The sequence below is a fragment of the Asterias amurensis genome, chromosome 2 (assembly GCF_032118995.1).
Source record: "Asterias amurensis chromosome 2, ASM3211899v1".
In the NCBI taxonomy this organism is placed as follows: domain Eukaryota; kingdom Metazoa; phylum Echinodermata; class Asteroidea; order Forcipulatida; family Asteriidae; genus Asterias; species Asterias amurensis.
This window is the reverse complement of record NC_092649.1, coordinates 6390663-6408346: the sequence shown is the minus strand read 5'-3', so window position 1 is coordinate 6408346 and position 17684 is coordinate 6390663. Positions and strand designations below refer to the sequence as shown.

The 17684-nt window shown below is 39.8% G+C and overlaps 1 protein-coding gene across 2 annotated transcripts in view; it reads right to left on the bottom strand.

Moving 5' to 3' along the window:
• The window catches only part of LOC139954346 (uncharacterized), a 132082-nt gene that overhangs the window by 97437 nt on the left and 16961 nt on the right, over positions 1-17684 (bottom strand). For both annotated transcript variants that reach the window (XM_071954102.1, XM_071954103.1), the window contains exons 4-11: positions 16089-16207; positions 14126-14302; positions 13282-13461; positions 12329-12580; positions 9410-9589; positions 7753-7953; positions 7097-7288; positions 2810-3007 (exon numbers count right to left, since the gene is read on the bottom strand). In XM_071954102.1, the coding sequence (XP_071810203.1) occupies positions 2810-3007; positions 7097-7288; positions 7753-7953; positions 9410-9589; positions 12329-12580; positions 13282-13461; positions 14126-14302; positions 16089-16207 (1499 nt within the window). The remainder of the gene's footprint in view (positions 1-2809; positions 3008-7096; positions 7289-7752; positions 7954-9409; positions 9590-12328; positions 12581-13281; positions 13462-14125; positions 14303-16088; positions 16208-17684) is intronic.

Below are 17684 nucleotides of genomic sequence, written 5' to 3'. Positions count from 1 at the left end.
TCTGATGTGAAGGAGACCAGATGAAGTCAATGTCTTTCTTTAGGAGAGCCCTTAGGTCAGATGTATGGTCGGACAGGTTCGGGATGAAGGGACTGAGATAGGTCACCATGCCAAGGAATTCCTGGAGTCCTGTCTTATCCTGAGGTGGATTGATCTGTTTGATGGCTGTAACCTTCGCTGGGTCGGGGTGTACACCATGCTTATCGTAGATCATACCAAAGAACTTTATCTGTGGGGTCTTGATCGCACACTTTGAGCTATTGAACATCAGTCCGTACTGGTTGGCGGCTTTCATCAGATGATGAAGATTTTTGTCATGTTCTGCCTCAGTCGCGCCAAAAACTACAATGTCATCTGCAATGCCAATTGCACCAGGACAGCTCTCGAGAAATTGGTCCATGCGTAGCTGGAACACGTCTTGGCTCATCACTAGGCCAAAGGGTAGTCTCAAGTAGCAATAGCGACCGAAGGGGCTGTTGAATGTTGTGAGTAGAGCGCTTTCGTCATCCAGTTTCACCGACCAGTAGCCATTCTTGGCATCTAGCTTGCTGAAGAATTTGGCACCTGAGAACTTATGGGTGATTTCTTCTATGGTCGGAGTTTTGTGGTGACATCTTTTGATTGCGTTGTTAAGATCTTTCGGATCGAGGCAGACACGCAGTTTCCCATTCTCTCGTCTGGAGACTGTCAAACTGCTTACCCAATCAGTCGGCTCAGTGACGCGTCTGATCACTCCTTGTTGCTCCATGTTCTCTAGCTCAGACTTCAATTCATCTTTGATCTTTATGGGGCATTTGCGGGGAGCACTGATTGTAGGGTGGGCATTTTCATCCAGGACGATGTGGTATTTGCCAGGGAAGTTACCAATCCTGTCAAACTGGTCAGGGTATTGGCGTTGTAGATCCTGAGTGCAGCTGATAGAGGGGCACTGTGGTGTCGTTATTGCACAGTGCAGAGTCACAAGCTGCAGTTTGCGAGAAGTGGGCAAACCAAGGATTGCTGGGCCGTCAGAGTCCACGACGAAGAAATCTGCTGTCACCCAGGCACTTCCATCATACCGGCAGGGAAGGGAAGTAGAACCATATTGTTTTATTCTTGTGTTGTTGTAAGCAGTCAGTATGGCTTTATGGTTGGATGTAGAGTCAGAACTTGGAAATCCACCAGAGTCAAGTCTGTCTGGAAACATGCGGCGGTACATTCTCAGGGGTATTGTGTTGCCCTGGGCTCCTGTATCGACTTTGACGCGGAGCTTCACCAGCATTTTCCGGTCACGTTTCACCTCGATGAAAGTGAAAACCTCATCTCGTGTGTCAGGGCTGTCATGCTGCTCAGCATTGTGTATGGCACTGATGTTTGAGACAAGGATTGGGCTTATGACCATCTCATTAAAGTCATCTTCAAACTCACTCTCGTAATCTTGCTCAGAGATGTAGTGTACTTTTGGATTAGGCCTCTTGCGCCCTCTAGAGGGAGTACGGGGCTTACGACGAGAGGGTGGTCTATCACGTGTTCTGGGCTGCCTATCATTGGAACCAGTGGAACGGCAGACGTTTTGCCAGTGGTTCTTCTTGCCACACTTATGGCAAGTTGAGTTGTATGCCGGGCAACAGTCTCTCGGGCGGAAGGGGTGTGTGCCTCCACAGTTACGGCATGTTCGCTTGGAGCGGATGGCATCAACTGTTGCAGCATCAGGTGGTGCTGTCGGTTGGACTTGGGCAAGCTGACGCATGTGGTTGATCGAAGCTTCATGTGTTCGTCCTAGGTCAAGGGTTTGCTGTATTGTAAGCGTTTTGTCCTTGCCGAGGAAATCTTTCTGGACTTCAGTGTACTTCACACCCGCTATGAACCGGTCCTGGAACTCAGCATCATCCTTGAACTCACACTTTTGGGCATGAAGTTTGAGTCGAGAGAGAAAATCATCTATTGTTTCACTATCACGTTGAGCAAACTTCTGTAGGTACAGCCTAGCCACACGAAAATTCTCTTTGGGCTGAATTTGTGCCATGAATTTGGACCACACAACTGTAGGGTCTTTTTTCTCGGGCTCTGTGAGGCTCCATGAGTTGTAGATCTTTATGCCTGTGGCTCCCATGAACAATAGAATGTGATCAACTTGCTTGTCAACAGGTATATCTTTGACAGAAAAATATAAGGCACACTGCTGCTGAAATAACTGTATTGAGTTGGCTTGGTCAGCATCTTCCCAGTTCATTCTGGGGCTTAATCCTGCGTTCTCTGACATGGCGGTACTTTAGTTGAGACACTGTGGTTAAAATATGAAGGAGATTGCACGGCTTACCAAGTTAGCAGGAGCTCGGGATCGGGTTGAGGTCGCCACTGAACGGGTGATGCACGTTGTCTGTGACTGTGTGTGTACGTGTAGTGATGTACACAAAACGCTGTGTTGGCTCCGTATGATTTGGTGCACAAAAACGATGTCAAACTTCAATTTCCTGACAGAGAATTTCGCCAGAAAGTGTCTAAAAGTACTGTCTTTACTATGTATTTTCATGTATAGTAGTTTACCGCTGCCACCATGTTGGCATGTGGCCTAAATAAGGATTGAGGAACGAGGAGACTTCTGAGCTGTTACAACTGTTTAATCAGCCATGTTGAATAACACCGCCCTCTGTTGGCGGGTGGATATGTGACAATGTATGAATGTGAATCAAATCCTATCTCGGCCTCTTTTTACACTTTCATCCGTATGTACAGCAAAACAATTGATCTTGGTACTTACTTTTCTTCAAAATATCGTTTTTGAGTAAGACTGAGTCTTGATGTTGAAAGGCTAACTATTGCAACTCACCTGTGCACGAAATGGTTCCACCCGACCAGACTCCGCTGACCCCATTACTCTGACACGTTCTCTGTACTTCTGATGTTGGAGAGTAACCACGATTGCAAGACAGTGTACACATGGTACCATACAATTCATAATCTCCAGAACAGCCGCTCTTCATACCATTATTTGGGACTGGCAAATCACTGTTGTAACACGTGATCTCTGCAAAAACAATAAAAAATCAACTGATTTCAAAGAAACTGCTTGAGTCTAAAGTAAAAGCATTGATCAATTTTTTAGCATTGCATTGTTTAACCTGGAACAATCCATGCCAGCTGTAGGAAAAGCACACATTTCAAAGAACAATGTCTATCCTTTGCTAGGTTTTACAATTTGTTTTCATTGTTACATAGTTTAGCAGTTATCTATGCCACAGGAATCCCACCATCATGGTTTCTTTACCGGGATCTCTGTTTAGGTCATTCCCACCAGGATCCTGCCCAAATCCCGACAGGATCCAATTAAAATCGTTGCTGGGAATCCCAATAAATTTGTCTGTACGTTATTGCTTTAATTGGCAAGGCTCCCCTCATATTTCTGAACTTCTTCAAGTTTACACTCCATCAAGAAATCTTCGATCAAGTTCCATGCTTCTTCTCATTGAACCCAAGTCTCAACACTCATGGGGAGACAGGTCTTTTTCTTCAGCTGCACCACGCATCTGGAACTCTCTACCACTCAATCTTAGAACCTGTCTTTGTACCACAACATTCAAATCTCTTCTCAAAACGTATCTTATGTCACAGATTTTCAAGGACTAATTTATGTTGTGTCTGTTTTTATTTGTTTTGTTTTGTTTGTTGTTGGTTTTACTGCGCCTTGAACACCCAGCAGGGTGGATACGTGCGCATTACATGTCTCAGTCTCAGTCTCAGTCTCAGTCTCAGTCTCAGTCTCAGTCTCAGTCTCAGTCTCAGTCTCAGTCTCAGTCTCAGTCTCAGTCTCAGTCTCAGTCTCAGTATCAGTATCAGTATCAGTATCAGTATCAGTATCAGTACAATTTCTTGTAATAAAACCTGAAGATCAGCACAATACTCTGCAGAATGAAAATACCTGAAAAAAGACACACATATCTTAACTGTGGCCTAAGGCTTATGAGGAAACCAAAGTGAAGATGATGAAAACAAAATTATGAGTTCAATAAATTGTTTGTCTGCCCGAGCCACGAGAGCAGCAGCCATTTCATCGGCAGATCGTCATGCAGGGCAGTTCCGTACTGTTACCTCTAGTTGTTTTAGACCTGAAATCTATAGTCATTTGCACACAACATACATAATTGTTATACCTCGGTAACAAACTGTGAAGTTTGATTGGTCGAGAACCAATTACGTGCCGTGCAACAAATACGCATGTTACATGGCTCGACGTGCCGGGTAACATGAAAAGTGATGTACACTTGTGTACATCACCTTGATCGTTCCCGGCGTTGGTCGGTTACCAGCGCTGTGTACGAAACAACCGCCGGTTCGAGGACATTGTTTCTTGTTCGTCTGCTAACTAAACAATGAATAGTCCGTCGTAATAATGTTTGAAGATAACAACAGAACTTCGAGAAGAGGAATAACAATTGTACAAAGGTATAACAAATCAATTGTGGCACGCTGGGACTGGGGTACATGGGTTTTGTACACCCTCGAGGGGAAATGGCACCCTCGGCTTCGCCTCGGGTGCCATTTTCCCCCTCGAGTGTACAAAACGTTCGCCTCGGGTGCCATTTTCCCCCTCGAGTGTACAAAACGCCATGGACCCCAGTCATAGTGTGCAACAATTGCATAATGATGAGCACAACTAAAGAAATCATCATCAATGACAACGATAGACAATCAACACATTTTATGTGGCGTGTCATGGCCTCTGGCGTGTCATAGCCTAGCGCTTAAGAGCACTGGACTCAAGCTCTCGTGTTTTTGATCAGCAGAATGGGAGTCGAGTCTGTAACACCTAACACCTGTGTACCTTTAAGTAACGTCCGTCGATGTCGGTTTTTTCCCATAACCGATATATCGAAAATTTAATATCGAGTATACTCGATATATCGAGTATTTCCCGCGCGCAAGATGGAAGCCTAAAAACAGCACTTGGTATACTCATGGAGGTAGAAAGATATATACCGTAGACTGACAGTTTAATAGGGTTACATTTCAACCTGTTTTTGTCTGATCCCCCGAACTTGTTTGTAGTTCAAACAATTTCAAATTGCGTAGTCCCGCCCCGATTATTTCTGGTTTTACAACAAAGTATGATCGCCGCTACCGCTGGCTTGGCCATTTGGTGAACGCTCACCACAATTCTCGATTCGTGATTGGCCATGATTGGCCGTCTCAAAATGACACAGAGCCTTTGTGAGTTGCGTGACTCGCCGACATTAAGGTGTCAGTTGCCGATGCATTGATGTAGAAGTGTCAATCAAGTTGTCCGACGGGCGCCCGGACTACCTTTACGGTTGAAAATGGTTGAGATAATCATCGAAAAAAAATCACTAGAAAGTCCCGCAAAACACAGACCTGCCACTCCGCGATCACAATATACAACGCACGCAGCATGCAGTCACATAGTCTCCAATAAAGGCTCGTAGTCTTTTTACTTTGCATTCTATAACAAAGGCAAGAAACATTGAATGCTAGAACGCCCTCTATTGTCGAAATAACGCAGTGCATCACGCGTTACCGCCTTGACCAAAGACTGCACGTGTCTTTGCATGCTTGGGCAAACGGGTTTTCCCCCCGAATTGCAATAACCATACACGCTGGTGTGCACGCTTAAACCGTACAAAAGCATAGTCTTCGCTGGTACGCACGCAATAGCCGCCGACAGCGTGGTCTGTGCTACGAAGCATAAAGTTCCTCGGAAATGTTAGCTTGTTTACCGAAAACAACACAACGTGTAGGCTTTATTTGACCAAAATGACGCCATTACGATACCTTGGATTGTTAGAAAGATTATTTTACTGTATAACGTAAGATTGTTTTCTTCCTTGTTTTGTTTTGTCTTGTTGATTCGGGGAAGTTTTTGCGGGGTGAAGACGCATTGATTTTGATCACATGCGCAATGGGAAGTTGCATCTTAAACAGCCTATGGGGCAGCAGCGGCGGTTTCTTTTGAGGGTTTACCGAGCGCTCGCCGCGGGGTCGTGAACTTCTGCGGCGGGCCGGCGGCTGATGGCGAAAACACAAAGAACAAGCAGACATACTTGGTTGTAAAACGTATTTTATGTAATAGGGCAACTCAAAATGATGAAACTACATAACGACGACGGCTTTTCTAATACTCAAACACAGATTTCTTTTAAATAATCGGACACTCTTTTGGTATTTTCGATATCATTTAGGAACATCGAAATTTTCAAAACATCGAAATTATTTTCGATATATCGAAAATCCGATATTACGATATGATTATAAAAGTGATATCGGCGATTTCGATGTCAAAAAAATATCGAGTTTTTGAGTATTTTCGATATATCGACGGACGTTACCTTTAAGACACTTTTTTATGATGCTACATATGCCCTTTAGATGGGACGTAAATCCGTTGGTCCCGTGTGTTGTGTAATGCACGCACTAAAAAGAGAAGGGGTTTGGCTCGGTGTTCCTGGTTCGACTGTCCGCATATTGTGCCACAGCTACAAAAGAGGGTCTCATATTTGAAACGTAGTTCCACCATAGAGCTATATATATACTGACTAGAGCGCTAACACCCCGTTATACACGCACTAAGGTTTTGAAGCCGTGTGGGCGCATCCATGTTTATGTACAGAGCAATACAAAAGCTTGAAATTTTGTACGGCAATTGTACAGCTATTTGCATGATAGTGCGTTTGTTCTTTTTTATGTGCCATCGAAGCAAAAATGCAGTAAATGTGAACTCACAATCTGCTGATCAGCACACAAACTGCAAGCGTCATGTGCGTCGTGATTAAAAGGCGCATTTACTTTTTTTTATAGTACGGCAATCAAGTCAAAGTTACGCGAGTGGACAGTTGCGTACGTAAGCGCACACGCCAAATGTAAAATAATCGCAACAATGTATGTTCTCTTAAAATTCCAAAATTCACGCAACACATCAAACATGTCTGCGCACAGGGTGGCTTCAAACTGCAGAGCAAGTTAGCACTCTAGTCAATATATATAGCTCTATGAGTCCCACATACATGTACCTTGCAAAAAATACAGAATGTTGAAGCCTCTGAGTGACGGATATGAGCGCTCTAAGCAATAATTATTATGATTTATTTGATAATATTCGACCCACCTTGACATTGGGGTAAGGTTTGCTCCCACTGATTCTCAACCCCACAGGTTGAAGATGATCCGCCTTGAATAGCGTAGCCCTCAGGGCAATTGAAGCTACATATGCTGTTGTAGGGTAATGGGTTCACTGCAGGGCAGGTGTTGGACTCCTCCGGGTATAACATAGTGCTTGAGGGTATCGGACAGGTAGAGGCTAAAACACAAACAGGTGACCCAGTATTAGTTTAACATAAGGAGTTGGTTTCAACAAGGGTTGACTTCTTACATCTGGGACAAAAAGTTAACCTATTCCAAGAAAATATGAGGATCATGGGGAAGTAAGCAACCAACCTGGATTTGCTTTTAGAATATACTTTAAGTTATCACACAAGGGCACGTGGAATACGGAAAAATAAATTATAGCACTTCTGTGTCCCATATCCAACGAGGCCGAGTTGGATATGGGACGCAGACGGACTGTATTTTTATGTGTTCCGTGGACTTGCGCGTGTAATTTTTGCACTGTCCGTATTCGGAGTGTGACGCTTTGACACTGACAATACGCAGTGTGCAATAAAAAAAACTGGGAGTAGGTTACATTATACCACCCTCCAGTTCGAGCATCTGATTGGTGTATTAGCGAGCACTGGAAGATAACATTTTATATAGCATGCTTACGTTGGCATCCGGTTGAAGTTCCACTCCAGGTTGCATCACTCTGATCCACACCCTGCACCATACAATGTCTAGCGGAACTACCAGTGATGCTAAAGCCGGTATCACACTCAAAATAACACAACGAGGCATAGGTGTTGCTACAAGAGCCGCCATTTTGGAAGTTACCATTGGTAGGCGGGTCAAGGGTTGGACATGTCAAAACTAGGTGGGTGAGGAAAAAAAAAAAAAAATCAATACCAATATTAAGTCGTTTGGGGCTTATTTCAATTGCAGCAATGCAAATTGAAGTCTTCAAATGCTAAAATTCTTGACTTTACACTCACTTACGACAAAAACATTTGGTAAAAATTATATACTCAGTGAGCTTTCAAAGTGTTTAAATTTTATAATTACCGATCCTGTACTCTGTATAATAATATAATAATATTCTATTGAATTTAAACAAATAAAACTCCTTTTGAGGAGTTAAATATTTATGTATTTTTATTTATTTATTTGTTTGTTTATTTATTTGTTTACTTATTTTTGTGTTTTTCTATTTATTAATTTATTTGTTTATTTACTCATAAAATTATTTATTTACATATTATTTTTGATGGATTTTTTCTTTTCTCTTTATAGATTTGGTCACTTAAATTTAATTTGCATTCTACTTACATTATTTAAGTGTTTAGGAATTTTTCTGTTTTTGTTTGTTGTTAGTTTGTTTTAACACTGTGCAAGTTTCTCAAATGTTTCACTCCTAAAACTGGTTCTATCTCAAATAGTCCATGCTTTATATTATTTTTTGTTTCAGTTGCCAAATTTTGATGTACATAGACATGTTTTATTTATAGTTAACTTTCCTATCTTTTACATGAATTGCTTTATACATATTTTATTACTCGTTTTATTACTTGTATTACAACCAGATGTGGGGAGGCAGGTCTATGGACCACCGTAATTATTTTGCTTTTGTTTCTCCTAGCCCATCTGGAAGTATTTTTTGTATTGTCATGTATTGTTGAAATAGCTGAATAAATAATAATAATAATAATAATAATCACCGTTTTCAAAATGAATTTCAAACATCAGCTTTGGGCCTCGCCAGATGAAAACTAATCGTGTTCCTCATTTTTGAAAAATAATAGCACATAAATCAGGCAAAATATTTCAAGATAAGTTTTACACCCGGATAACCATTACATTATATAAGCATGGAGGAAAAAGTAATGTGTCAAATCTGTGAACATTTCAATTTTGAGTCTTTAGTAATGTTATTCACATCCCTTAAAGGCATGATGGACACTATTGGTAATTACTCAAAATATATACTAGCATAAAAACTTACTTGGTAACGAGCAATGGTGAGCTATCGATAGTACAAAACAATGTGAGAAAGAGGCAATTTCTCAATAAATTGTTTGAATCTGAGATCAGTCATTCGAAACCATACAAATTTGTGCAACAGGGGTGTTTTTTTCTTTCAATATTTTCTTGCAAGTTTGTTGAACCATTGAGCCCAAATTTTCACAGATTTGTTTTATTTATGCATAAATGGGATTGGATAAACCAAATGATAATACTGGTCTTTGACAATTACCAAATGTGCCCAGTGCCTTTAGACAAACACACATAATATTTTTGCTGTACCCTGAAATCAAAATGACTTTCTTACTTTGGCAAGAGGGTTGGGATGGGCTCCATGTACGATCAGACTGACACGTTATGGTGTTACCAATGCCAACTAACTGGTACCCTAAAGCACACACAAATGTGCATGATGCTCCCTTGATGTGATTATTGGGGCATGTGATCAACAATCCTTCTGAATGAGTTAAACCACCGCAAGTTATCACTGTAAGAAAACAAAATAATCACAAGAGGATAACTACAAATTAAAGGTTATTGAATGATTTACACTCTTACTGTTACTCCCTCGTTTTCCAGTCTAGTTTTTTCCTCAATGGCTTTTTGAACAGTCAGTTACTGGAAAGCGACCCCTTGCTTTCCGAGTGGTTAAATGTTTAGCCTGAGTCAATTTGAACCAAAGGATATAAGTTTATATTCCCTAAAACTTGAATCTGAGCATTGTGTATTCCTGTTGGAATTATTCTACCTCCCTGGACATATTTGCTCAGGATTCTCGGTTTTTTTTTTTGCTCAATTTTCACAGGTTTGTTATTTTATGCATATGTTGAGATACAGCAAGTGAGAAGACTGGTCTTTGACAATTACCAATAGTGTCCACTGGCTTTAAAGGAACACGTTGCCTTGGATCGGACGAGTTGGTCTATATGAAAAGCGTTTGAAACCGTTTGTTATGAAATGCATATGGTTAGAATGATGTTGTAAAAGTAAAATACAATGATCCACACAAGTAGCACTCAACATTGTATGGTTTTCATTTTACGTCGCGGACTAACACGGTCGGCCATTTATGGGAGTCAAGTTTTTGACCCCCATAAAGTGGCCGACCGTGTTTGTCGACGAGGTAACACGAAAACCACGCAACTTCGAGGCATATTTGTGTAGATCATTGTATTCTACTATTACAACATCTTTCTAACCATACCAATTTTATAACAAACGGTTATAGAACGCTTTTCAAAGACCAACTCGACCGATCCAAGGCAACGTGTTCCTTTAAACAGTAACAACAATAATATCCTGAAGCATTTTACAATTTCAGAAACATTTTTCAAAAAATGACAGCTGTCAAGTTAATAACCGTTTTGAGATACAATTAAAACAAAACAGTTATAACTAAATATAGTGTTTGTAGAAACAAACACTAGGTGTTCGGCTATTGTTGGGTCAGTGTTTGAATAAATGAAACAAGTATTGTTAATAGCTCGTCAAATTACAAAGAAATCAAAACCAAACAGTTTTCTCGATGTGTAATAATTTTATGGAAAAAGCATCAAAAAGTGTACATTTCAACCTAAAAGCCTTTAAATACTGCCTTTTCAAAGCATTTTACAGGCTCTTCCAGTTTAAAAAGGTCAAAAAGTCAAGAGAAGGTCACCAACATACCCATTTTTGTGGAATACGTGAGGCCCTTCATATGATGTATAGACTGTCAGAATAGCTTTTGTGTTTGAGGAAACGTGAACTGATGAATAATGGCGACTGGAGAAGAGACTAACTAACCAGAAGGGAAATGTTTGTTGAAAACGCCTTGAAAACAGACTACGTATGTAAAGCCCTTTTATATGATGTATAGATTGTCAAAATAGCTTTTGTGGTTGAGGAAATGTGAACTGATGAGTAATGACGACTGGAGAAGAGACTAACTAACCGGAAGGGAAATGTTGGTTGAAAACGCCTTGAAAACAGACTACGTACGTAGAGCCCTTTCATATGATGTATAGAAGAAGAAGAAGAAGAACTAGATATAGTGTTTGTAGAAACAAACACTAGGTGTTCGGCTATTGTTGGGTCAGTGTTTGCAATTAAAAAAGTGTTGTTAATAGCTCATCAAATTGCAAAGAAATCAAAACCAAACAGTTTTCTCGATGTGTAATAATTTTATGGTAAAGCATCAAAAAGTGTACATTTCAACCTAAAAGCCTTTAAATAATGCCCTTTCAAAGCATTTTACAGGCACTTCCGGTTTAAAAAGGTCAAAAGGACAAGAGAAAGTCACCAACATACCCATTTTTGTGAAGTACGTGAGGCCCTTTCATATGATGTATAGATTGTCAAAATAGCTTTTGTGGTTAAGGAAATGTGAACTGATGAATAATGACGACTGGAGAAGAGACTAACTAACCGGAAGGGAATTTTTTGTTGAAACGCCTTGAAAACAGACTACGTACGTAAAGCCCTTTTATAAGATGTATAGATTGTCAAAATAGCTTTTGTGGTTGAGGACATAGGAGCTTATGCATAATGACGACTGGAGAAGAGACTAACTAACCGGAAGAGAAATGTTTGTTGAAAACGCCTTGAAAACAGACTAAAAACGAAGCAATTTATAGGAAAAAAAAAATAATAATAATAATAAAACATTTAGTCGCCAAATGGTCTCCCATCCAAGTACTGACCGGGCCCGATTTTGCTTAACATCAGTGAGCGGACGGGAACCGGTGTTATCAACGCAGTACGGTCGTAGATAAATCTCCAATTTACTTTTGAAGAAAATATACAATAAATTCGATTTGAACCAGAAGACGAGGTCAATAAGGGGTCATGTCTGCGAGGCGTTTACGGAGTTTTTATTGACCTTTCCGATGTTGTATTGATTGTAAGAATTCCTCATGTAGATCAAAAGTTATGATTTTTTGAAATAATAAACTTTGAATTAGTGTATCTCGTCAACTGATGACGTCATCGTGACGTAACAACTTTTGCATCATCTACTGGTTATTGTCTACCCGTGTGCAAAGTTTCAACTTAATGCAAGCTTCGCATCTATGCTTTTTCTTGCGGACAATCGACTCTGAGAGGAAGAAGAAAAACTAAAAAAAAAAAAAAAAACCGAACAATAACAAAGAGTTGTTCGGGCTATTGCCCGAACACCTAAAAAAACGAACAAAATCAAAGAGTTGTTCGGGCTGTTGCCCGAACACCTAATAAAAACTTGAAAACAAACCTATGACAGTGACAGTGAAGCTGCAATATCCAACATTTCCCCGTCCGTCAGTTGCTTGATATTTGATACTATAGAGCCCTTGACTCAGTTGGCTCCCAGATGGTGACCCTAAAATCTGAGATACCGTTAGACCACCAGGGACATTATCAGTAGCTGTAGGTGTTGACCAAGCGACGATTGCACTGGTCTGTACATCATCTGCCGTTCTTGAGAAACTGACTGGGCAAAAGCTGAAAGTTGGTGCTTGGATATCTGAAACAAAATAGCAGTGTCACACTGGCTCTCAGTAGGACTTAATCTTTTGAAATAATCTGCTTTAAAATTTAGCTATACAATAAGTGGCATTTAAAAATATGTGGTAACAAACTCATAATGATACCCATCTCATTGGCTAAGACCAATGTTGACTAATTGAACTAGCTTCTCTGAATTTACATGGGTTAGAGTGAGCCCTAACAAAGGCTGTAAACAATCGACCATGAACATTCTGGTTTGATTCAGGTAGACAGCAGAAATTTTATTGATCAATGTTCACCGGTTATTAACAAAAATGTTTACTAAAAAATGTGTTTACCTGGCAATTTAATTTCATAATTAGGCGCCAATTACTTTGGGTTTGAAACTGACAGATGCCTACTGTTTACACAAGGTGTTTATTATGTACCTCTTACAACAAATTTGTGAACGCTGCTGTCAGCCATCTTTTGTGATGTAATTTAGTTGGGTCTGTCTACAGCAGCCAATTCAAACACAGGGTTATAGTAAGGGCTGGCTCGAACCAATCACCAACAAGACAATGTATGCTACTCAAATGAGAAATGAGGCATATCGACTGACTCAGGGAAGCTACTTCAATGACACAGGGGGACCTAGGGCTGGAGTAGTTAATCGATCATTCTCAATCACAGTTAACGACAGTAGGGTATGGTTCAACAGTTTGAAATGTTACTGACCAACACATGTTGGAGTTGTTCCAGACCAAGTCTCTCCACATACTCGCCATGTAGTTGACCCAGAAGGAAATCCATAGCCGGTGCTGCATTGGTACGTGCAGATGCTGTTGTAGTGGTTAGAGTTGGTGCATGTAACTCCCCCATGGGGAATATTTTGGAGAGCTGGACTACAGGTTTTCACTAAAAAAGTGGGAGGAAACAAACAACCTTTTTAGACAGGTTTCGGAAAGTTTAAACAACTTAAGTATGATCTGTGATCAAGCCCAATGACTAGGACACTAATGTAAAGTACATTGATACATAATTGTAAAATGTGCTACAAAAGAACGAGTTATTATAGGTTTTCCAAACCAATTTCAACAAAAATCCTTTCATTTTAACACCTGGCTCATTGTTTAATCAGCACTCAACAGCCAAATGGAGTAATTCAATTTCATAAGTTTAGCATTCACTGGTCAAATATTAGATCATTTAATTTCACTTGGCTGCAAAATTCATTCCCTTTCATAAAAGCCAGCAGCAGGAGCACAGAAAAACCATTCCATTCCATCAAATGTAAATAGGTAGTAAAAATCCAACTATTGCAGTCTTAGGTGCGATAGGTTGTAAAAATCCAACTTAAGATTTGCAGTATTAAATGCCTATAAATGAAATAGAATGACTGAAGCTAATCTAATAGAGAACGACAAAAAAATGTCAACGAAATTGAATGCATCCATAGCTATTAGAAACCCTAGTCTGAGTGGATTTGGGGGAAATGAGTGAATTTAAATGCGTGTAAATGAAATTAAATTATTTTTTGCTCAAATTGGCCTGGAAAACCTTTACTATTATTAAATGGTACCTTGGCATGTTGGAAATTTGGGAGACCAGTAGCCATAACCATAGCATATTGAGGTCGATGATCCACTGATACTGTATCCTAAGGAACAGTGAAAGTGACACGACGAGCCGATAAAGTTGTTGTTGGTACAGCGATGCCAACGATAAGGGCTGTGTGAAACAGCAGGACAGCGGTAAACTAACAAAAAATAAAAAGTTATAAGTTTAAGAAAAAGGTTAGCTTCAAGTTCAAAGGAGCTTACAAAATATGCATTTTGCTGTGTTTAGGCTTAAACAATCGGCTGGGGGCAGCCTGGGCTACGGTGTAATTGTCATGCGCTTTACAATCCTGGAATCGTTCCCCGAGTGTTGTATGCATGCTCCTTCATCTTTAGTACGCTTTTGTGTTTAAGTGTAGAAATAACAACAAAAGTTCATGTAAAAACTTATTCTGGCTGCATTTTTTTTTCACAATTGTCATTTCCCGATCCCCCATGCCCCTAATAATATTGTACCGGTAAAAAGTAACTGAATATATGGAGTATTTTCAAAACAACAATTTCATGTAACATGGTTTATTTTGGGTGAACAGTCGATACTTAGACCCCCTCTGTATTGGAAGTTGAAAAACTAGTTCCCTAAGCTTCACCTCGAGAACTAGTTTGTCACCTTCCAATAACTAAGGGAGCAAATTTCGACTGTTCACACTCAAACCATGTTATATTTATTTACTGTTCACCTACATGTATAATGTCTAAGAGTGAGACAAGACTGGATGCAAAATATGAGGCAAAATGTTTAAAGGTGGGGCAGCCATTAAAACATGATTCCTGCAAGCATGATTCGTGTTCAAATAATGAGGGAATGACAATCAAATGACTTTCCACCAACAGCGGAGGTGATTGTGGAAAGGGGATAAATCTGAAATTGTCAGTCTTTTAAATAAGGGAATAAACATGTGCTTGGCCGGTATTTAACACTCTGTTTAATACCGAGCCGGAGGCCAGGTTAATTATCAGCATCCAGACTGCACTGGTTTTAAACAGAGTGTTTAATACCGGCCAAGCACATTTTTTATTCCCATTCATAAATACCTTTTCGGTCAAAAAACATCAACACTTTTTGGTCCAAAAGTTAAAAACAAAATGCAAAAATTAAAATTGTTCATAAATTCTTTCAACAAAACACCCCTCCAGCTATGAAATGGTAAGGCCCTCTGGTAAAAACTCCTAAAGGAGATTGACAATATAGAAAGAATAGACAATGCGTCTGCTTGAAAAGGGTTTAATCCATTGAGTGGTTCTTGGAAATCCTTCATTGTCGAGTTGAGCACATCCCAACAGAAGCACACAGGACATAGTAAGCCATTGTGTTATCCTCATTGTCAAGTAGCCGGGTCTTTAAAGGCACTCAACAATGTGTAACATGTAGATATGGTGAGGGTAGTAATGGCTACTAGGCTACATGTAGATCTGGTTGATGTTGATCAAAAATCGGCGATTCAATCACAGTAAAATATGAAGTGAAATATGACGAAGAACTTGTCCAGTGGTACCAGTGCTACACGTACATTACAATTTAGCTGGTAGAATTTATGTAATATAGAGAGCATTGAAAACTCGGAAAAAAGCAGATAACATCAGAGAGAGGTGCGAGCAGCTGTCAGACTGCCAGCGCTCACTTTTGATGTATGTTATATACTTGTGCCTTCTGATTTTCCAAAATGTATTTCTGTATTTCTTTTGATGTATTTCTTTAAAACATAATTATTTGAAGTTTGCCAGTGCAATTCAGTTTTTAATTTACGATACATGTTTTCACAAACCATTTTTAAATTGAGTTGAATAATTGCCCTTCTCAGTAAAATATGCTCGTTGATATTTGTTGCGATGAGCCTGACATCCATCAAAGATTTTAAAACTTCAAACCTTTTTAACCAATTGAGTAGACAAGAGTTCATATTTACAAACCAGCTTTTTTTTTACCTTTCACAGTGATCGTAAAGCTGCAGTGGGCTTTTTGTCCTATGGTGTCTCTCACTTGAAAGGACACTGAACTATTCCCTTCAGGGAAATAGCTTCCTGAGGGTAACCCCCATATCCGGCTGTTAGCAACAAAGTTTTATAACAAATTGTAAGTTATACAAATATAACCTGGTTTGAGGGTGGGTGAATTGTTGATATTAGCTCCCCGCGGTATTGGAAGTTGACCAACTAGTTCCCGAACAAACCTCAGGAACTAGTTTGTCAACTAATTCTAATACCTAGGGGATCATATCGACTGTTAACCCGAAATAAACTGCTAATATTTGTTTTACTATACTTCATACATATTCAGTTAACGGAACAATATGACATCTGTGAAATAAAATGCACCATGATAAGTTTTTCATGTGTTGGAGGTCACTAGAGCGATGACTTGCTTGTGTGCAACACCCGAGGAACAGGTCCACGATCATAAAGGGCATGACAAGTAGACTAATTCGCCCGGGCGTGCTGCCCAGCCATGCACATGGTAAATGCACATGACAAGTAGACTATAACACCTGGGCTGAATGTAAATGGCAAAGATAACACCTGGCACATGATGTTAAATGGACCAGTAAGAACTCGACTCTCCGTCATGAATATGTATGAGGTATAATTTAAACAGCACATCTGAAAATCAAGCAAAAGCAAAACAGAAAAAAGAACAAGCAAAAGGAAAACGTCATTAAAGGCAAAGTATACCTTTGGTTTTTGGAATCGTTTGATCGTTGTAATAGACTGTGCAAGTCTCGCGCGCACCGGAGCGAGAAAACACGACAACTGAAGAACTTAATTTTTTTATGAATCAAATCTTTGCTTTAATTTTTTCTTAATGCCAAATCTGAACAAAAAAATACCCATTAGAGCTTGTTTAAATTAGTTTTAGCTTTTTAAACTAATACACAATTATCGGTTAAAGTCTATATATAGACAAAAGTAAAACTCTGGGACAAGGATGTTTGTTTGATCTTAAATGTTTTGAAACCCCATTTGTAAATCTACGCCCGAATGTGAAACTACTGAAAGCTGGTTTATACGCGGACGCACGATGGTCCGCAAGGGCGTTAGATAAACGCGTGACGCAGTTTAAAGAGGAAGCCGACGCCTAAGCGGCCAATGAAAAGGCTTTCCACCCCGCGCGGCCAAAACAAGCGTCTGCGTAAGTTTCGTGATCAGAGATGGGCACAAATTCTTAATTTTTTACAAATAACCTGACCTGAGGTCAAGTTTAAAAATATCGGTTTTTCTTCGTTATTATGTTGACTTTATTTTTACTTTTATATATGTTGTTAATTAGTATTACATTTTTAACAACATATGTCATTTTTATGGTCATAAACTATATTAAACTAAAGTAATGGACGAAACAAAATCTCCCCAACGTAAAACTCCATAAGGTTGGGACCACAATGGTCCCGGAAGTTCAAATGTGCGCGAGACTTGCACAGTCTATTCTAAGTAAAAATTACAACAAAACTAACAGGTCAAAAGGTGGTCGCATTTTTGAGATATCACTGAAAACCTGGATTGAATATATTGCAGCAGGAAGAATAA